Source organism: Callospermophilus lateralis, chromosome 1 (assembly GCF_048772815.1).
Source record: "Callospermophilus lateralis isolate mCalLat2 chromosome 1, mCalLat2.hap1, whole genome shotgun sequence".
NCBI lineage: Eukaryota > Metazoa > Chordata > Mammalia > Rodentia > Sciuridae > Callospermophilus > Callospermophilus lateralis.
The window spans coordinates 146,057,340-146,078,765 of NC_135305.1; the positions used below are offsets into that span (position 1 = coordinate 146,057,340).

At 44.1% G+C, this 21,426-nt stretch overlaps 1 protein-coding gene across 2 annotated transcripts in view; it reads left to right on the top strand.

The window, feature by feature from the left end:
• Positions 1-21,426, top strand: part of Sart3 (spliceosome associated factor 3, U4/U6 recycling protein) — a 38,636-nt gene that overhangs the window by 1,090 nt on the left and 16,120 nt on the right. The window contains exons 2-7 of one of the 2 annotated variants that reach the window (XM_077108898.1): positions 6,583-6,709; positions 8,187-8,291; positions 13,695-13,879; positions 15,159-15,264; positions 16,483-16,607; positions 20,463-20,618. In XM_077108898.1, coding sequence (XP_076965013.1) covers positions 6,583-6,709; positions 8,187-8,291; positions 13,695-13,879; positions 15,159-15,264; positions 16,483-16,607; positions 20,463-20,618 — 804 coding nt within the window. The remainder of the gene's footprint in view (positions 1-6,582; positions 6,710-8,186; positions 8,292-13,694; positions 13,880-15,158; positions 15,265-16,482; positions 16,608-20,462; positions 20,619-21,426) is intronic. The other variant, XM_077108899.1, reaches the window with a different exon arrangement.

Consider the following 21,426-nt stretch of genomic DNA (forward strand, 5'->3'; position numbering starts at 1 on the left):
CCCAAGTACTTGAGTGGAGAGGGCACCTTGAGAGCTGTCGATGCCTTGGTCGGGGTAGAAATGCCATAAATTCCCTGTTTTCCTCCTTCGAAACCTCTGCTGGTCTCTCCTGCAAGGCAAACCCAACCGGGAGCCAGAGAGCCAAGAAGCCCAAAATGTATTGTACTTCTGGAGTCACAGGACAGGGATGAGAGGCAAGAGCAGGTTTGGAGATGTTGAACCCAAAGAGATTAGAGCTCATTCTCATTTTGCAGATGAAGAAATAACGTAACAAATGATGAGATGATTTGATTAAAGTCACTCATAACGGGATTTGAAATCTTTAAAGGACCTGAGGACCAAATGCCACACTGGGTGTGCCTTCATTCAGTGGTGTGTAGTTGAGACTAACCTAGGCTACTCACTTCACCTTGCTGGGTGAGAGGCAGTGAATCTTTTGTTAAGTTATGCAATAGTGACATCCATTGTTATAGTTGGTCCCACTTGTCATCTCATCTGATTATTAAAGGAACCAGCTGGGGCAGGCATGTGGCTATGGCCTCTACTTTTTTTTTTTTTTTTTTTGGTAAATAAGCACGGTGAAGCACATTTGGTTTTATTCATTCATCAAATACAGTGACATGGGGTGACAGACTGACTGTGTCCCTGTCCTTACTGAAATAATTGCCTTTCTGTGAGGTGGAGAAATAGGATCACTTGTTTCAGAAGGAAGGGGAAGTTGGAACCAGAGAAGTCCTTGGTGAAGCTACAGGAAGGAGGATGGGTGAGAGCAGAGGTCTCTTGGCTACTGGTGCCCTGTGGTTCCTGCCCCACCTCAGCTCTCATGGCAAGGGGTTCAGAAGTGACCACACAAGATGGGATGTAGCAAGTGATGGTGAATTAGTCTTGGACCTAATCCTCTTGTGCTGGGGTTTAGAAATGGACTTTTCCAATGTTTCTCAACCCCCTCCCACTTTATCCTAATCCTGTGCCCTCCTGGAGCCTCCAGTCCAGCTGTCACTGCCCTGAGGGTGAAGCCTAATCAATAACTTCCAAATAAAGCTCTGAAAAACTACAGACCAGCCCTGTAGTGTTGGTGAGTCCTGCTTCTCGCCCCTGGCTGTGCTTTGTGAAAGCTGTCTCTTGAAATATATCTGTCCACTGACAAAGGCACAGGTTTCCCATTATTCGTGTCTGTGCGCAAACTAAAAATGGCATCTCATGGTGCCTTAGGTGGATTTGTCTGAGCAGCCTGGTGAAGGACAAAGATAAGGCTTCGCAACCATCTGTGAATCCAGGCCTTCCCTGCAGGAGTGGGAAGGCCAGTTGGACACACTGTTTCCGCTGTCTGAACCTGCTGTGAGTGTCCTAGTTGGTAAAGTGAATGAATATTTTATCTTCCTTACAGGGTGGTGTGGGAGCTTGAGTGACACAGTGCCTCTAAGGCTCTGACACAGTTGGGCACCTAGTAGGTGTTGCACTAGTCCTGTCTTTTCTACCAGGCCTCTCCTCCCCCTCCCCCCTTCTAGGTGCAGTTGGGCGTGGCATCTTTTCCCACTGGTGGGAGCTGGAAATCAGCAGATTATTTTGTGCATTGATTGGCTAAGCTCTTCTTTTTTTAAAGCATCTCATGCCTTTAATGATGTTCTGAGCCTGGAATAGACCAGCATGTGCACTCTTTTGTTAGTATTGATTGAACTAAGAGAAGGTGTTTCTTGTAAGTGCATTTCAATAGACATTAACACACATACTTCCAGAATACTTCTCCCTTTCCCTATAGGCAGTGTCCTCAGTTTGGCCTAAAAGTAAGTTGTTCAGACAAAAGCCACTGTAAAGCTAGTTTCTCTAGTGACCTTTCTTCTGCCAGCCTGCTCATGGTACTGATGTGAGGGGCACGATTGCAGACATTCCTGACACTGACTAGTAAGCACTGTCCCCTCCTGTTCCCCTTCAAAAGCCCATTTAGGCCCAGGTGCCGTGACAGGGCTGATAGTGGGGAAAGCATATCTTTACCAGCTTCACACCGCTGGATTTTGTGTGACACTCTTGACACTTGGTAAGACCCGTAAGAACCAGAGCTGGACTCTGCTCCTTCATGGCACAGGCGAGGAAGCTGAGGACCTGTGGCCTGGATCACTTGTGTCCTCGCCTGGGCCAGAGCCTTTTCACTCTTTTCATCACGTGGTCATGGGATGGGTTGAGCTTGTCAGGACTTGTGAATCCTGAGCAGAACACCATTGCCTCAAGTCTCAGATTTTTAAAATTATTGACCATGTTCTTATCTATTACTGATTCTTCTTTATTGATACCTTCTTGAATATTACCTGACAATATAGTTATCAGATAATAATATTATTATTATCTGATAATTATATTATCAGTGTCCCCTCACATGTAAGTGTTTCTCTAACTCCTCTTTTTCACACTGGGGTCAGTGTTGTGGGTTCTGGATGCACCTCAGCAGATACAAATGGTCACCTCTGTTGTGTGTTATTTGTCTGTATAAGTCTGTTTCTGGGCTCTTGCTGCTCTTCAGTGGGTCGTTTATCTTGTGCAGTTCCAGTCTAACTTCTTGTAGCTGAGACTCACTACCTCATATAAGGTATCCTCTTACCTGATTTTTTTCTTGAGATGTGTTTTGTTTTTCCCACATAATTTTAGATATATGTGCCAAGGTCTGTTGGGCTATTTATTTGCATTGTGTTAAATTTATGGATTATTTACCATAAGTTGCTATATTGATTCTTGAATCCAGGAATGGTGTATAACTTCATTTATCTAGGTCTTTATAATGGTATTTTTCAATAAGATCTAAAAACACTCAGACATCTCAGTGGATCTCGGACATCTCTCATTAGATGTAGAGCTAGGTGCTTTGTAATAAGCTATTTCAAATTATATTTTAAAACTTGCTGGTTTATACGAGTGTGATTGATTATTTTATTGTAGTAGAAAACAAACATTTTATAAGGTACAATTTGATTGTGTTAAATATATTCATGTTGAAAAACAGATTTCCAGAGGTTTTTCATCTTACAGATCTCTAGCCCAATACTCATTAAGCAGCTACGCCCTCTTTCCCTCCCTCCGCTCCTGGGAACACCACCCTGTCCTGTTTCTATGAGTTTGGCTTCATTAGACACTCATATAAGTGGGATCAGACATATTTGTCTTTATGTGTAATTGATTTTTATACATTGCTCTCAATGTCACGGTGCTAATCATATTTATAATTTCGAATGGTTTATTCGTAGATTGACTTCAGTTTATTCTTCAGTCATATCATGTATAATTCTTATCCTTTTCTCTCTTTTGTGATTAATTTTTCTTCATCATTTGTTTGAGCCTCCAGACCTCTAGCTAGGGTTGAATAAATGGTGATACTGGTATCTTTGTTGTTTTTAAAATAATTTCTTCTAATGTTTCTTCATTAGTTATATTTATTGTAGATTTTTGAAAATATTTTGACAGATTAAGGAGGTACTTTTCTGTTTCTGGTTTGTCATTTAAACATTTTAATCATGAATGGGCATTTTTATCAAATGTCTTTTTTGCATTGAGATCATCATATTTTTTCTGTCAAACCTGCTTGCATGGAAGTCACAGTGGTTGCCTCTCATGCAGACCCACCTTACCATTTCAAGAGTGTTATGCACACAGAATCAGAGCAGCGCGTGACCTTTGGGATTAGCTTTTTTCACCCAGCAGGATTCCCTCCTGATTCCTCAGAGTCGTGTGTGTCACTAGCTTGTTCCCTCTATGACTGAGGATGTTCCAGGATGCAGATGGACCACAGCTGGCTCAGCAGCCACCTTTGAAAGATGCCCAGTTGTTTCTGGTTTGGATTTTTTTTTTTTAAAAAAAATATATTTTTAGTTTTTTAGGTTTTTTTAGTTGTCATGGCACAGTACCTTTTATTTTATTTGTGTGCGGGTGTTGGTGTGAGCGTGCTTTTTATTTCCCTGGGAAATAGCCAAGAGTGTGCTTGGAGTTCTCCTTTGAGTTTCACAGGAGCTGCTAAACCCTTTGCCTATTTTATTTTACAAGCAGTGTGTGAGGTTATGAGCAGGTTTTTTGTTGTCTTTGCTGGCATTTGGTGTTGTCCCTGTGTATTAGCCACTCTTGCGGCTGCCTTGCCTGGTGGCTGTGCTGTCATGCCCTGGCGCTCGGTGTGCTTATTTGCTCTCTGCACGGCCTCTTTGGTGAAATGCTGTTTTGCCTGTTTTCTAATTGCAATGCTAAAAGTTTGTTTCTAAACTGTTGAGTTCAGAGTTATAGCTATAGATATTCTTAGTTCATTTGCATCTATTTCCCTTCTGTAGCTCGTCTTCCTCCTTTTAAGGATGCCTTTTTACAGAGGAGAAGTTTTGATTTTGAAGAGGGCCAGTTTATCAGTTCATCCTTTCATGCATTATGCGTTTGACGTCAAGTCTAGGAACTCTGCTTGGCTGTAGGTCAAAAGGTTTTCTTCTGTATTCTTTCTGCAGATTTTATAATTTTATGTTTTCCATTTAAATCCATGGGAGTGAATGTAAATGATGTTTTTAAAGTTTCTACATGTTCCTCATTTTAGGTGTATTTATATGTTGCTTGATGGTGTGGAGTTCTTGAGTCTTCCTGCTGATTTTCTGTCTGGTAGTTGCTGGAGGGGTGTTGAAAAGTCCTCAGATGAAATTGTGACTGTGTCTCCTCTTTGGGCTGCACCAGTTTGACTTCTTGTATTTTAAGTTGTTAGTATTTGTTACATACACATTTAGGATTGGTGTCTTCCTGGTAGCTTGATAGAAAACTATGTTGTTCCTTTTATCATTATGTACTATCCCTTTTTGTCTCTCTTTTTTTTGGGGGGGAGGGGGGTCCGAAGTCTTTTTTCCCTAATGGTACTGGGGATTAAACCCACGGGTGCTCTACTGTTGAGCCCATCCCCAGAACTTTTTGAGAAAGGGTCTCACTAAGTTGCTGAGGCTGGCCCCAGACATGGAGATCTTCCTGCCTCAGCCTCTTGAGTCCTTGGGAATTTAGGCATGTACCATGGCATCTGATCATTTTCTGCCCTTTAATTAATGTGTATGGATGATTAGTTTATTGATATGCTAGCTTTAAAACCTACTTTTAAAATTTCCTGTTTGCTTCTTCTGGGTCTCATTCTTGTTTCTTTTCTTCCTGTAACCAACATAGGAATGTTCTTAGAATACCGTATTGATTCAGTTACAGTGATTTTGATGTGTTTGTTGGTTTTCTCAATGGGTGCTTGGTTGGAACACGCACGGTTCCGACTGCCTTGTGTAGTGTGGACTTCGGTGAGGTGTGGGAGTCACCCCTCCTGTGTCTGTTACTTACTAACTAGTTAATTTGTCTCCTCACATACCAGTCACAAGACTCCCGGAGGACCCAGGCACCTTTGTGCTCTCCTGTTTCTGTTCCTCCTTCCCTTCTGAGCTCCAGGTTCCTTCTTTTCCCATTTCCTTCCTGTTTGAAGACCCTCATTGGCTGCTCTTTAAGGTTAGGTCTGCTAAAAAGTTTGTTTACATCTTTCCTTTGTCTCGGATGTATGCTAGCTTTAAAAAGTTTTGTTTAAACTTTTGAAAAGTTTCAAATGTGAAAATAGATCCTCACGTACCTGTCACTCGAACCTGTCACTCGGCTTCAACAGATAGCAGCTTTTTGGACAAACCCAGTCCTGGTGTGTGGGAACTGGCAGCTCAAGGCGGAAGGGGCCGGGATGCTGAAGAAAGAGCCACACAGATCCAGGGTGGCATCAAGTGCAGTTTATTGGGAACTTACGGACAGAAGGGTTTCTTGGTAGTTGGATCCCCGTACCCCAAGGCAGGAGGAAGGTGTTTATATGCTAAGCCAGATAAAGGTGGTTGGTGGCCAACCTGAGTGTAGCTGGCCTCTCACAAACTATTAACATGTCTGATATGAGTTGAGAAACAGGCCAGGCGTGAATGGCTGCCACAGTATGCTTGCCCTCTGCCTTAATGTCTTTGTCTGCTAGGGTTGGTGGGGCAAAATGACCAAGGTGGATCTCCACACCAGCCTCTTGTCATTCTTATTTCTTTAACAGGAATTTTCATCTTTTTTTTGTTGTTGTTTAGTAAAATAAAAGAGACCTTATAATGCAGTTGGCATGTGCTAAATTGCCTTTTTAAATCCCCAAAAGAGGCTTCTGAGCTAAAATCTAACAGTATACCCATTTTATAGATGAGGAAATGGAGGCTTAGGGAAGTTAGTTACTTGCCTAAGGATATACACTTTTGTTTGTTTCATTAGAATGTCTCCTTTATCTCAGCAAGAACCCAAGTGTCTTCCTTTTTTAAAAAATTTTTAGTTGTAGATGGACACTGACCTTTTTTCTATTAATTTATTTTTATGTGGTGCTGAGGATGGAACCAGAGCCTCCCACATGCCAGGCAAGCGCTCTCACTGAGCCCAGCCCCGGGTCTTCTCAGAATGGGAGGGCTGTGTTGGTTACAGAAGTGCCTCTCCTGTTTTGTCCTGTCTTCCGAGGGCACGTGTATTTGGCTTCGGGTACCCATGTGGAGACAAGCTTTTGTCCTGAGGGGAGCACTTTGAGTTTCAGCTGGTCACTTTTCCTTCTAGCTGTCCATCAACGTGTATGACTACAACTGCCATGTGGACCTCATCAGGCTGCTGCGCCTGGAGGGGGAACTTTCCAAAGTGAGGGTGGCCCGCGAGAAGATGAGCGAGATCTTTCCCCTGACTGAAGGTAGGCTGCTGTGGGGCGGGGGGCTGCTCTGGAGCAGGGAGAGCCCGGGACTGCTGTTAGTGCTGAAAGTGGGACGTGCTCCTTACAGGAAGCTTGGCACTGTCGCACAGTGAATGGAAGAAAGCCCGCCCTCAGGGTCGGCTAGTTTTGGCTGGTTGTCTTGTAGTTTTTGTAAAACATGGTGTGATCACACACTGCAGATTCACATTTTGAATCTCGATTTATATATCCCAATATTGTGATACAGTTTTTCTATGTGATTGAACTTTACCCTGGTCTCTTTCCCATTCCAGTATGTATGTGTTTAACCTATTCTCTAAGAACCAGAAATTATAAATGTAATTCAGCTTTTATGGTTTTTCATGCAAATGTGTCATACTTAACTGTTCACCGTAGTTGTGGGTGTAGGTGATTTCTGCATATTGGTTTATTAGAAACATGGTTGCGCTGAGCCACTTTGGAGTTAACTCTTCATGAACATTCATAAGTGCTCATTTGGGCAGAAGTCAGAAAGCCCTGGTCCAAGATCTAGCTCTGTCCCTGTCTTCCTGTTGCAGTGTGGATGTTGGGTGTGGATGCCCAGAGGCCTTCCTTATGAGATCTGAGCAAATCACTTGAACAACCTCGCACTCAGTTTAAGTCTCCCTTTACTTGCAGTAGAGGGAGGGTAGCAGTAGTTTCCATCTTGCAGCATGTAACACAAGATGAGCCAGTCTGTGTTCACTACTTAACCCATGGTCGTACATCACTAGGTAGTGCCATTATTATTAATATTACTGTCACCTACTTTATAGGATTGAGATGAAGATTGAATGAGAAAATACATATGTGTGTGTGTGTATGTGTGTGTGTGTGTGTGTGTGTGTGTGTGTATTTTGCAAAATACAAAATGCCCAACAGGTATGGGCAGTTATGATTTTTTTGAGGGGGGCGGGGACCAAGGATTGAACTCAGGGGCACTGACCCCTGAGCCACATCCCCAGTCCTATTTGTATTTTATTTAAAGACAGAGTCTCACTGAGTTGCCTAGCACCTTGCTGTTACTGAGGCTGACTTTGAACTCAATCCTCTTGCCTCAGCCTCCCGAGCCACTGGGATTGTAGGCATGCACCACTGCACAGCCAGTTATGACCTTGATGACTATCTTATTTGAAAGAATAAAACCGGTGTGCTTGGTTCAGCTTTTAAGAATTGAATTTCTGGCTGTGTGCCATGCATATGCCTCTAATCCCTGCAATTTAGGAAGCTGAGGTAGAAAGACTGCAAATTTGAGGGCAGCCTGGGCAACTTAAGTAGACCCTGTCTCAAAATAAAACATAAATAAAAGTTCAAAAACATTTTTTTTTTTAAAGAATTGAACGCCTGTGAGGTGATTCAGGTTGTGTAATTAAAGTGGATAAGATGTTTGTCCCTGAATAAAGTCCCCTCCCAGCCGTCCTTGGTGGAGGTGGTAATGCGGCGCTGTGTTGTCTCCTAGAACTCTGGTTGGAGTGGCTGCATGACGAGATCAGCATGGCCCTGGACGGCCTGGACCGTGAGCACGTCTATGAGCTCTTTGAGAAAGCCGTGAAGGACTACATCTGTGAGTTCCCGGGCGCTGTCGTTTGTCCTGGGTTGTGTCATGACACGTTGCTACCTGGGAAGGAGAGACTGTCTAGCAAGGAGAAGATCTCAGTTCAGTTTTCCTTGTCCCTGTCTTCGGTGTTCAGATGAGGATATTTGGTTTTAAAACAAGGGCAGAAGAAATGTTTATAGGAGAGTAAATAAGCTTAACACTCAGCATTTATCTGCAGGGTTAAGGTTATCTTTTACACATTAAGTAGCTTTTCGGAGGTTTTGGACAAAACACCTTTTTAAAAAATGTTAAAACATTAAAAAATCTTTTTGGAGTGAATATAGATTCATAGGAAGTTGCATCATAGAGATGGCCTGTGCGGGCACTCCATCTGGTTTCCCCAATCTCATATCTACAGCGCCGACCCGAAACCAGGAAATTTGACTTTGGTACAATGTGTTTGTAGTTCTGTCATATTTCATCATGTGTCCAGGTACAGAGTCACTCCGTCTCCATAGAGACTCTTGATTTCTTTCTTTCTTTTTTTTTTTTTTTTAGGTAACTTTTTTTTTTTGGACTCTTGATTTCTTTATCCCAGTACTATGACAAATTTTTCTATATAATTAAACTTTACCCTGGTCTCTGTTTCCCATTCCAATATGTATATGTTTAACCCATTTGCTAAAGATGGGTGGACATTTTAGCAGAAGCCTTTCTCTCTCTGAGAGCTTATACCCTCCCTTATTTATTTTATAATTGTCTTTGGTATTTGACGTGCATGTGTTAAGGACCACATCAGACAATATTTGGACAAAATGCATTTAAAAAGCATTCAAAGGTGCTGGGTGGTGGCTCAGTGGTGGAGCACTTGCCTAGCATGTGTGAGGCACTGGGTTCAATTCTCAGCACTGCATATAAATGAATAAATAAGTAAAATAAAGGCCCATCAACAACTAAATATATATATATATATATATATATATATATATATATAAAAGCATTTAAAAATAGTCCCTCTTTTAATTAAAAATCCTTCTTCCTGTTCTGATTATTTTGTCTCGTTTCTGTGGGCATCCCCCCTGTGAGAAGCAGTGATAGAAATAGACTGCCCTGGGCTGGAGATTTTTTTTAACAAACCTAGAAGAATCTATAATTTTCTACTTTTTATCATCTTATGAAAATAGTAGGTACCTCCTGAATATAGTCATACTAAATGTGCTTTTAGAAGTTGTCCTTGAGCCTCTGCCTCCAGGTTGCCCACAGGTCCTCTTAGACTCCCTGGTAGAGTGCATGTTTGATGTGCCCATGTTCCCTGCGGCCTTGTCCACTCTCTGGATGTCTCAGAGTCGCCGTTAACAGCACTGCTTGTCTTTGTCTGCAGTCGATGGCCCTCTCCAGACTCTGATGGTTGTCGTCCCTCGTGATTTGGCAGTTGTTGCTGCTGTCAGACATTCCCTGTCACTCAGTGCTGATAGCCGTGTGCCTTCCTTTCCGCCACCACATTCAGACCTGTTGTGGGCCAGGAAGCCAGATACATAAGCCTCTTAGATTATGCATCATAAGTAATTTTCTTTTCTTTCTTTCTTTTTTTCTTTCTACATTCTTTATTGGTGCATTATGGTTGTATATGATGATGGGATTTGTTATCTATTTGAACAGGCACACAGTGTCATTGGCTAATGTCACTCACCACACTTCCCCTTTCCCTCTCTGAAGTGATTTTAGATGAGACCCTGAGGTGTCCCGTCATTTTCAGGAGCTTTGTACATGGAAATTGTGTCAGTTGCTTTAAACATTCAGAAGCCACTTTTGCCTGCTTCTTAGTTTTCAGCTGTTTGAGACATTCGAAGGTGTCAGCCGTTGACCTCCAGTGATTTTTAGGCTGCTGAGAGGGCTGTCTGGGCCCTGGATAGGATATGGCTATGGCCCTTTGGCCCTTTAAAGGTTTTGAAAATTGGTTTCTTTGATCTTTGGAGGAGTCTCAGGCAGAGGCTACGTGGCTATTTTGGGGCCTGGAATCTAGTGATTTTTTTTTTTTTTTGCCTTGCATCGTTGTATCATTAGGTTTTCCGAGTTTAAAATACTATTAATTTGGGGCTAGAGCTTTGACTCAGTGGTTGAGCACTTACTTAGCATGGTAATGCACTGGGTTCAATCCTCAGCATCACATAAAAAAAAAATAAAAGTATTGTGTCCATCTACAACTAAAATATGTTAGTTTTTACCTTTTTTTTGTGGTGCTGGGGATTGAACCCAGAACCTTTTGCATGCCAGGCAAGCACTCTACCAACTGAACTACATCTCCAGCCCTAAAACAAATATTTAAAAAAATATTATTAATTCAGGAACGAGGCAAGGATATCACTTGTCACCAGCTCTCTTTTCAGCATTATACTGGGAGTCCACTAATGCAAGATAAGACCTGGAAGTGAAAGGGTACAGATTGGAAAGGAAGAAGTGAATAATCTTTGTTTTCAGATGACAAGATGTTAAAAATCCAGAAGAATTGACAAAAAACCCCTCTAGGAACATTTATTCTAAAGCAATTGTAGAAGGGCTGTAGGCTGCAAGGCCAATATGCAAAAATCAGTTGCTTTTCATGTACCAGCAATGGAATTTGAAGTTAAAAATGTATTAACATTTACATTAGCATCTGCAAAATAAAATACTTAAGTATGAGGCTAATGGATTTGTAGAAGTTCTATAGGAGGAAGATTTAAAACCGATAAAACCGAAGAACCGAATAAATGAAGAGAAATCCCTTCTCATGGAGAGGAAGGCTGAGTGTTGTCCTGTCTTTGTTCCCAGTGGGCTACAGAGATGCAGCCCAAACCCAGGGAATCCCAGCAGTTGATTTTGCGAACATTGATGTACTGATTCTAAAGTTTTTAATCAAGAGACAAAAGGCCCAAAATGGCCAACAGCCAGGGGAAGGACAAAGTTGAAAGACTGTCACTGCTCTACTTGAAGATTTTCCATGATTCTGTGGTAATCAAGAAAGTGTGGAATTGCCAAAATAATAGGCCAATAGATCAGTGGAATAGTATACAGAGTTCAGAAAGAGATCCACATAAATATAGTCAACTGATCTTTGCCAGGAGCAATGGTAATACAGTAGAGAAAGATAGTTCTGTTCTTATTGGTTCATGTTAGTTGTGCATACATTAGGATTCATTTTGACTTAAATGCATGGAATATAATTGGTTCATATTCAGTCCCCAGAACCTACCCTCCTGCCTCCCTTCCTTTGTTTCCTTTCCACTACTCAAGGAGAGAGTTCTTTCAACAAGTGGTCCTAGAACAACTGGACGCCACATGGTCTAAATGAATCTAGATATAGCTCTTAGACCCTCATAAAACTTAACTCAAGATGAATCACACACTTCATTGTAAAAGCATGAAATTATAAAACTCCTAAAAAGATAACTTGGAAAATATGACCCAAGATGACGTTGGATTTGGTGACGGCTTTTTAGTCAACACAAGAGTCATGATCCACAAAAGAAAGAATCGATAAACTGGATCTTATTCAGATTAAGCATTTTTTGCTCTGTGAAAGATATTGTCAAGAAAGTAAAAAGAGGGCTGGGGATGTGGCTCAAGCGGTGGTGCGCCCGCCTGACATGCGTGCGGCCCAGGTTCCATCCTCAGCACCACATACAAACAAAGATGTTGTGTCTGCCGAAAAGTAAAAAATAAATGTTAAAATTCTCTCTCTCTCTCTCTTTAAAAAAAAAAAAAAAGAGAGGCCACAGACTGGGGAAAATATTAGTAAACACATACCTGATAATGACTATTATTCAAAATATAAAAGAACTCTGAAAATTTAACAATAAGAAAACCAATAACTTGATTTAAAAAGTGGTCCAAGGATCTTAATTGATTCTTCAGCAGAGAAGATACATCTTTGAACACTTGAAAAGACTCTCGACATTATGTCAACAGGAAATGCAGATTCAAACAGCACGAGCCCACTGTGCTCCTGTTAGAAGGGCCAGGAACACTGGCAGCATCAAATGCTGCTTTGGTTTATTGCTGGTGAAAAATGCAAAATGGTATGGCCATTGGGAGGGTGGTGTGGCGTATCCTTTAAAACTAAACATGTTCTGGTCCATCCAGCCTGGTGCTCCTTGGTGTGCGCTCGGAGGGGTTGAAAACTTCAGTCCATAAGAGCTGCCACATGGATGGATATAGCAGCTTTATTCATAACTGCCAAAGCTTCAAAACAACCACGATGTTCTTAAGGGGATGGGCTGGTAAACAGCTGGGTATGTCCAGGTACTGACGCACTGTTCAGTCCTCAGAAGAAATGAGCTGTGCACCACAGAAGGATGTGGAGGAGACCGAAGTGCAGCTTTCCAAGTGGAGAAGCCAGTTGGGAGGCTCCATCCTATGAGTCCAACTAGGTGACATTCTGGAAAAGGCAGAACCACGGGGACAGTAAAAAGATGGGTGATGGGTGATGTCGCTGTGGGAGACAGGGGTCTTCAGAACATTTGTTCAAACCCACAGAGTGGACAACACCAGGAGTGGACCTGATGCAAACTGGGGCCTGAGTGACAATGACGTTTCCGTGTGGGGTTCTCCGTGGTAGCGGTGCACCTCGGCCTCAGATCTGGCAGCTGGCTCACTTCCATTTTGGTTCTGTAGCCCGTGGGCATCTCTGCTGGTGAGCGAGAGCAGGGCGGCTAACAGGCTGTGGCCGTATTGTTTGAAGTAGGTCTCCCGGTGAAGCAGCAGCCTCGGGAACATGTAGTGATTGTCAAATTGGCTTCTACATCCTTTTAGCATTTTTATTTTAAAGTTAGTGGATAGGCCTCTGAAATTATTTCAGGTCCCTAAAAAGTAACCTAATAGGCAAAGTGTGTAGTATAAGCAGTGATGCATTCATGCAGTTTTAATTTATCTGTCTGGTCTTAAAGGCACACGAGTGGGGATAAAGAAGGGTCAACAAAAAAGTGGAAAAACAAAACAAAACAGGGCAACCAAGTTGTTTTTTTCCAACACCATTAAGAAGGAGACTTAAAATAGAGATTTCTAGTAAAAGGATTAGTGCTTTTAATTTTAGTCTTTCACTTTAAACTAGAAGACTTAGGAATTCTTAGGGTTCAAAAGTTGAAAATTCTAGGCTTTGAAATTCTTCTCAAGACTGACTGGGCTTCGTAACTATTTTCGTTGAAATCCATTTCCGGGTTCTTTCAGTTTTAATAAATAAATGTTGTAAGCACAATCAAACTGCACAGTACCACTCGGCATGTCCTGTTTATACAGTAAATTTTTAATGATTGTACTTAGAAAGGTATTTTGAAATAGTTGATGGTGGCCCTTTTTTGTGTTTTGCATGAATGAGGACATATTTCTTTTGTTATGCGTCAGTTTTGATATTGGGTATTGTACGTCTGGAGCTAATTAAACACTTCTCATTTTTAGGTCCTAACATTTGGCTGGAGTATGGTCAGTACTCCGTTGGTGGGATCGGTCAGAAAGGTGGCCTTGAGAAGGTTCGCTCTGTGTTTGAAAGGGCTCTCTCATCTGTCGGTTTGCACATGACCAAAGGACTGGCCATCTGGGAGGCCTACCGAGAGTTTGAAAGTGCCATTGTGGAAGCTGCTCGGGTGAGTGTCCAGGTCTCCAAGGCCCAGGCTTCCCTCTTAATGGTCAGGGGTGGTCTTTCTGAGTCTTGGAAGTATCATTTTGAGACAAGGGTTCAGGATAAGTCTTACAGTAAACATAGTTAACAAAATAGTCCTTGCTAATCTGTTTGTGGATGGACAGTAAAATAAATAAAATCAGTAGTATTTGTGGAATAGCAAGAATGGTTTATTTGACTTAAAAGCAGATGACTACTATTTTTTTTTCTGATATTTTAAAACACTGCTTTAGTTACAGGTGAATGCAAGAACAGCATAGCATTTCACTAGGGAAAATGTTGGGGAGGGAGGTTTGACCTCGTACTCCATAATATTTCATTTTTTAAGATTATGATTTATGGAATTCTATAGCCGAGTCCCCTCTGTGCTGCATGTGCACATGCACAGTTTTCAGTGATGCATCGTGGGGCCCCTGATAGGCCGTGGTAGGTTGAGCATCCCTTATTCAAAAATTTGAAATCTGAAAAATGCTTCAAAATTTGTCACAAGTTGAAAATTCCACACCTAGTGTCATGTAATGCTGGGTCACAGTCAGGTGCACTGAAAATCTTGTATAAAATTTCCCTCATACTGTGTGTATAAAGTGTCTGTGAACACACAGCCACCCCCGCCCCCAAGCTATCTCGCTGTGTATGTGCAGATATTCTAAAAACTAAAAGAGTCCAGACTCAGCGCCCCGTCCCCTCAGCACGCATGGCCCAGCAGCTGCAGGGGCTTCTGGGTTATCCCCCGCTTCAGAGGCTGGCGTGGTGCCTTCGCCTCACCCTGCGTGACGCTTGTGACTCAAGGGTCAGACTTGATCCCTGCAGGACTGTGCTCCCACTGTGCCCCGAACATCCTTGCCACTGTCCTTTATTGAAGTGGAAGTCTCTGAGCCTGCACTGCATCCCAGGGCCCCTTCTCTGGGATCCCTCATTGCCCCATCTCTGACGGCAGGGCCCCCTCACAGGTCTCATCAAGCAGGCCCCATAACGCGGTGGCCCTTGTTGTGCTTTGCTCTTAAGAGACTGAAGCACTGTGGCCATTTGGATGCGTTTCTTACATTATCCTTGGCTCTTCCTGTCGCAGACCCTTACAGGCAGGGGTGGCGTTTACTTTTGAGCACCCCCAGGCATTTGCTCGGATGCCATCTGTGTAAGAGGAGGTAGAAAAGTTTTTCTAACTTGAACCGAAAATTTGATGAGATGTTTTTTGAAGTAGAAAGAACCAAAGTGTGCCATTTACTACTAATTTGCTTCTTTAGCCCATGGCTGGCTTCCTTTCCCCTTTTGACCGGGAACAAACCTTTGATTCACAGCTTGAGAAAGTCCACAGTCTTTTCCGTCGACAGCTGGCGATCCCCCTCTACGGTAAGAGAAACGGCTTGACAGCCTGCTGTGCTTTAAAATGCTTCCTCTGACTGTCCTGAGGTAGACCTTCTCTGTGCTGGGCGGAGCTGGGCCTGGGGTTCCCATCCTTACTGGACAGTGTCACCCTGGATGAGGTCCTTAGTAAAACCTGTGTTGAGTTTGAATGCCCAGGAGGGTCGTCCGAGTCCGCAGGACTGGCAGCCGGCCCCTCCGTGGAGCTCTCCTCCCTACTTCAGCATGTGGTTGGGAAGGGGAGATGGTCTCTGAAAAGAATAGGAAGATGGACACCTGCATTTCCTGGGGAGACTATTGAATAAAAATTTTGTTAAAAGCATTTTCTTTTCATGAGTAGCCTCATGGGCACCGGGGGTGGGGGTGGGGTGTCATTCCTCTGTGGAGGCACTTTGGTTCAGAAGTACAGTTGTCTGGCTGGACTCAGGTTTGAATTTAAGAGTCTCCCTTTTGGCTGAATACATTTTGGTGAGGTGAGCCTTTGGCACTAGAATTCTGAGCAGGGGCAGCACTGGAGGACTTTCCTGTGTAGGAAGCGTTTGGTGCTATCCTCTCATCTGTCCCCAGCGCACGGTTACACACTCAGAGCCTCTGGGCAGCTCTGCTTGAGCCCAGCTGTATTCGCCTTTGAACTTCACGGTTTATTTGGATTGTATTGAACGTATTAGAAGGAGGCTGTCTAATTGGGTGACATGCGGCAGAGGTCAGAACTGAACTGGTTTGTAGCTTTCATCTCACACACCACTGGGAGACAGCCTGGCTTAGTGATTAGAGTGTGAACTTGGACCTGACTGTCCTGTTCAAAGCCTTGTTCTGCTGTTACCTGTGGAGAAGTCACTTAACTTTCTGCTTCAGTTTCTCCATTTGCAAAATGAGGATTATGATAGCGTCCGCCTTGTAGAGTTGCGAGTGCTAATGAGAGGATGGATGTGTAGTGTTAGAATCAGCCCTGACGCCCTAGGTAAGTGTCGCCCACAGCTTCAGTGACTGATGAGTTGACTGGTAGAGTTGTCTGGGATGTCACTTTGACACAGATTCTAAGGCCAAACCTGGGCTCAGCAAAAGAACTCAGAATGTGATTTATAGAGCTGCCGTGGCCATGGATATGGGAGGGGCCTAGTGGCACTTGAGTCCATGACATTTTCTATGTTGGGGTTGATAAAACCCAGTGGCAAGACCCATGGGGCTGAATTTGTCTTTTGATAGATATGGAGGCCACATTTGCCGAGTATGAAGAATGGTCAGAAGACCCAATACCAGAATCGGTAGTTCAGAGCTATAACAAGGCGCTGCAGCAGTTGGAGAAGTACAAGCCCTATGAAGAAGCTCTGGTGAGTGCCCTTCTCTCTGCAGACATTTCCCTGATGGATAGTTGCAAGTTAACAGTATCTTGAAAAGTATGTTTTATCATGCAGTATATAGAGTATTATAATGTGTACCTACAGTTTACATCGTATAATAAAGCGAACATCCGTGTACCCACCACCCAGGTTAAGAAATAGAACATTGCCAGTACCTTAGAAGTCTCCTATGTGCCCCTCTCCGATTGCCTCCTCCTCCCTCTCCCGAGAGGTAATCACTTTCCTGACTTTTGTGATAATCATTCCCTTGCTTTTCTTTATAGTTTTACAATCTATGAATGCATCCTTAATGAATATATTGTTTAATTTTGCTTGTGTTTAAACTTATAACGTATTCTTGCTGTATATCTTCTTTCATCCAACATGTTTTGGGGCTTCATGTTGAGGAGTAGAGTGACAGTCCATTTGTTGTCATTGCTAGGAGGTTGTCTGTGTGTGCCACAGTTGGTGTGTCCGTGTGGCTGGTGGGCAGTTGGGTGTTTCCAGGTTTTTGGTAGGAGGGCCGCTGTTGCTTGAACATCCTGGTTTGTGTCTTGTGGTGGACATGTGGGAGGTCTGTAGTCTGTATTGGGCATGAAGGTGCTGGATGGTCGGGCGATGCCCGTGTCTCAGTGGTCTGTTTGCACTCCAGCCAGCGGTGTCTGAATTGCTTGCTCCGGCCACTCTTGCACACTTAAATTGTAGGCAAACTCTGGTAAGTGTGAAATCATAATTCTAATTTGCATTTTCCTGGATTACTAATGCAGTCGGACATCTTTTTATGTTCACTGGTCTTTATTTGAATTTCCCTTTCTGTGAAGTGCCCATGAAAATTTTGACCTCCCACCCATTTGTCTCCCCCAGTTGTGCTGGGGTTGGCTGCGCCCCAGTCCTTCCTGTTTTTGTCTGTTTCTGTTGGGTTCTTGGGAGCGCTTATTCTTGGCTGTATATGTTACTGTCCCTCACCCCCGCTCGTGGCTCCTCTTTTCACTGACCTGTTTAGTGGTGTCTTTGGATGAGCACATCTTGACTTTACTGTGGCCAGGCTTATCCTTCTTTCCCTCTGGGTCGCGCTGCCTCTGGGCTCACATCAGGCCTCTCCTGTCTTTACGTCTGTCTCCAGCTCTCTTCTCCTCATGGTTGCCTCGTCTTTGTCTCATGTTTGGATCCCTCACTCACCATATTGGTCTGGTGGTGGTGTGAGGCAGGCTGGCTGCTCTCGGTTCCCAGGTGGAGACGTGTGGCAGCCCAGCTCCTGTAATTCCACCCCCCCCCTTGCTGGTGTGCAGTGGCACTTCTGTCACAGGCTAACAGTCCATTTGTTTGCCTGGCCCCCGGGGTCTCTGCTGGCTTGTGTTGTGCTGCGGGCAGCCGGGATGGGACCCAGGGCCTCGCCATGCTGGGCCAGTGTTGTGATGGCAGTGGTTTCAGGATGTGTTGGGTCGGGTGAGTCTTCCCCGCCTCGTTCCTTTTCAGAGGGACTTGGCTTTCTTTAGTTGTTGGTGATTAAGAGTTAGCTTTTAAAATTCTGTGGAGTTTTCATTTGGAATCATATTGAATCTGTAGATTGGAGGAAAAATTTATGTCTTCCAATCTGTGACCATTTTATAGCTCTCTGAAGTTAGGTCTTTCTGAAAAGCTTTCTAATAATTTTACAAGTTAATCCAATGTTTTAACATTTTTAGATGTATTTATTTTTGAATGTACTTCTAAATGATGTTTTCAAAGATTTTTATTTTCTAGTTTTCTTGGTGTATAAAATACGACCAATATTTTATATTAATTTTTTTAATCAACCAACGTGTTATTATTTTGTTAATGTGTGTATTGGGTAGAACAGGGATTGATGCAGGGGTGCTTCACAAACGCTGAGCTCCATCCCCAGTCCTTGGTAGTTTTTGTTTTGAGAGGGTCTTTCTGGGTTGCTGAGGCTGGCCGAGAGCTTGTGACTCTCCTGCCTCATCCTCCTGAGCTGCTTGGATTGCACGTGCCCCTGCCCTGCTGGCTTCTTATTATCAGGCTCTGGGGGCCTCGGGATAGTGGCGCTGACAATATTATTTGTAAGTGGCACCCCCGCCCCTGCTCCAGCGGAGGGACGCTCTCGTTTCCCCCGTCCCGCCTTTTGGTCTGGCTCACTATTAGCAGTGCCCTTTACGCTCCCAGTTCGTTTGCGAATGCCCTCGTGCTTTCTTTGCCTTCCTTCTGTCTTGGATCCTGGAGCTCTCAGCTGAGATCCCGGCTGGAGTGGAGGCTCAAGTCACAGGTTCCTCTCTGTCTTGTCGTCTGGAAGGTCTGGCTTCTCTGGTCACTCTCAGGCTGCAGGCAGTGCCTGGCAGCTGTGTGCTCAGTGGCTGGCCAGCCGCAGGCCGGCTCTGGCTTCTGGGGCTTGCCGTCAGGAAGGTAACTGCCCACCTTCGGCCTCCGGCCTCCGGCCCTCCTGTCGTTGAGGTCGTCGTGTTTCTTCTTCCTCTTCCTCCTCCCTCTTTATCTGCTTTGCTGCTGCTGCTACTGCAGGCAGCGGGATGGAACCCAGAGCCCCATGCATTCTGGGCAAGCGCTCGGCCCGGCCAGCCTTGTTGTCCTGCTGGCTGACTTTAAGTCCTCCTTGGTTGGCTGGATGTCCGCAGCGTCCTTTCCACAGGTCCAGAGGTGACTGTCTCTTTGTTGGTCCTGTTGGAGGTTCCCGGGCTTCTGGATTCTGTTTAGTCCTTCTTGGCACAGCGAGTGGGAGCACCGACTGCGAGTTAGGCTGCCTAGGTGAGCCCTGGTCCTGCCACTCACTCTGACTCTGGCGAGGAGTGAGTCCCAGTGACTTCCCTGAAGGCAAGATGCGGACAGCAGTGAGACTCGCAGTGTGACGGTTGTGAGATCAGATCTTACTGTCTGCTGAGCCATCGGAAGCTTAACCTCCCCTCAGCAGCTTAGCCTGCTGCCCTCCTTAGACTTTCTCCTTAGTATTTCCTGTTCCTTTGCCAGTTTGTCAATTTTTTAGGAAGATTTAAAACTGTTTAATCCAGCAGTTTTTGCTGTTCTCAGTGGCACATTTTGGGTGGTTCGCCATCACACAGGAGGCAGGTGCTATAGCATCGTGTCTCTGTGCAGAATGGGCGCTCCCTCTGCCCAGCCTGCAGGTGCCCCCTCTGCTCAGCCTGCAGGTGCCCCCTCTGCCCAGCCTGCAGGTGCCCCCTCTGCTCAGCCTGCAGGTGCCCCCTGCCCTTTACCTGTAAAGGTTGGTTGTACGTGTGCTTCACAAACCTTGTTAAGGAGTAGAGCTCACCAGCTGAGTTTTGTCATGACCATCAGTGCAGTGTGGCTGAAGAAAAAAATAAGTTGAATCAGAGGATGCTGTCTAAAAAGAGTTTTGCTCCTGTGTCGCTGGGTGCGCCCAGCCCAGCTTCCCTGTCTTTTCCCTGGGCCTGTGCCCCGTGGGAGCTGGTGTTTGGAGTGAGCTACCTGGTACAGCACAGGCATGGGTTTTTCCAGTTGGGTTGCCTTTATGCGGCTCAGTGAGTTCTGAGGTGAAGGATGATTGGCAGCGGTCATTGCTTTTTCATTCACTTTCTGTTTGGTGACCACTTTAAATTCCCTGTGGTCTAGGAATGTATTCAGTTTTGGAGCCTTTGTAACTGTTGCCGTGAGGGGGCACTTTGGACCAGAGGAGAAAACTAGGGCTGTGCTCATCAAAGTATCCACCTGTCTTGGAGTGGTCCCGAGAGGGAGGATTTGGTGATTCTTCTCCTGGTATAGCCACTGTTGCCAACATTTATTTTATTTGGAGATGTTTTGTGTTTCCTGACAGTATCCAGTAACTGATTTAAACCCATGTACAATCTTCCTGTGCTCCAGCTGCAAGCAGAGGCACCGAGGTTGGCAGAATATCAAGCGTACATCGATTTCGAGATGAAAGTGGGCGACCCCGCTCGCATTCAGTTGATCTTTGAGCGGGCCCTTGTTGAGAACTGCCTCGTCCCAGACTTATGGATCCGTTACAGTCAGTACCTAGTAAGATAACCATTCTGCCTTGTTTTGTTTTTGCCAGAATATGATTATAGGGCATCATTAAGATGGGCAGAAGTTAGTTGCATGTGCCGGGTGCAGTGGCACACACACACACACCTGTAATCCCAGCGACTCGGGAGGTCAAGGTAGGAGGATCATAAGTTGAAGGCCAGCCTAGGAAAGTTTGTGAAACCTTGTCTCAGAAAATGGAAAGGGCTGAGTATGTAGCTCAGTGATAGAACTCTGCTAGGTACAATCCCCATCTCCTCAAAAAAAAATAAAAGAAAAGAAACATGCTGCCTTTGTCCCCCTTCTCTACCCTCCTAGTCTCAGACTCTTTGTTACTTCACTCAGGGATTTCTTCTCGTGTTTGAAGTTAATTTTTATCTTATTTTTTTGTTACTGGAGATGGAAGCCAGGGGTGCTGTGGATTCATTTGAAGGTATTAGACTACATTCCCAATCCTTTTTATTTTGTATTTTGAGACAGGGTCTTGCTAAGTTGCAGAGGCTAACCTTAAACTTTTGATCCTCCTGCCTTGACCTCCTGAGTCGCTGAGATTATAGGTGTGTACCAATGTGCCCGGCTTGAAGTTATTTTAAACTGATCACTAACTGTGTGAAAAAATGTGCTTGTATTCCTGCTCTTGAGGACTTAATAATGGATTTTTTTTTCTTTTAACTTTTGATTATAGAAAAACTATAAACAAAAGTAGACAGACTAGGAAAATGAAGGCTTATATATTCCTCTTCATCTTCAACAGTGGTTAACTATTATGGCTGTATTCTGGGTTCATTTTTAATTTTACCTA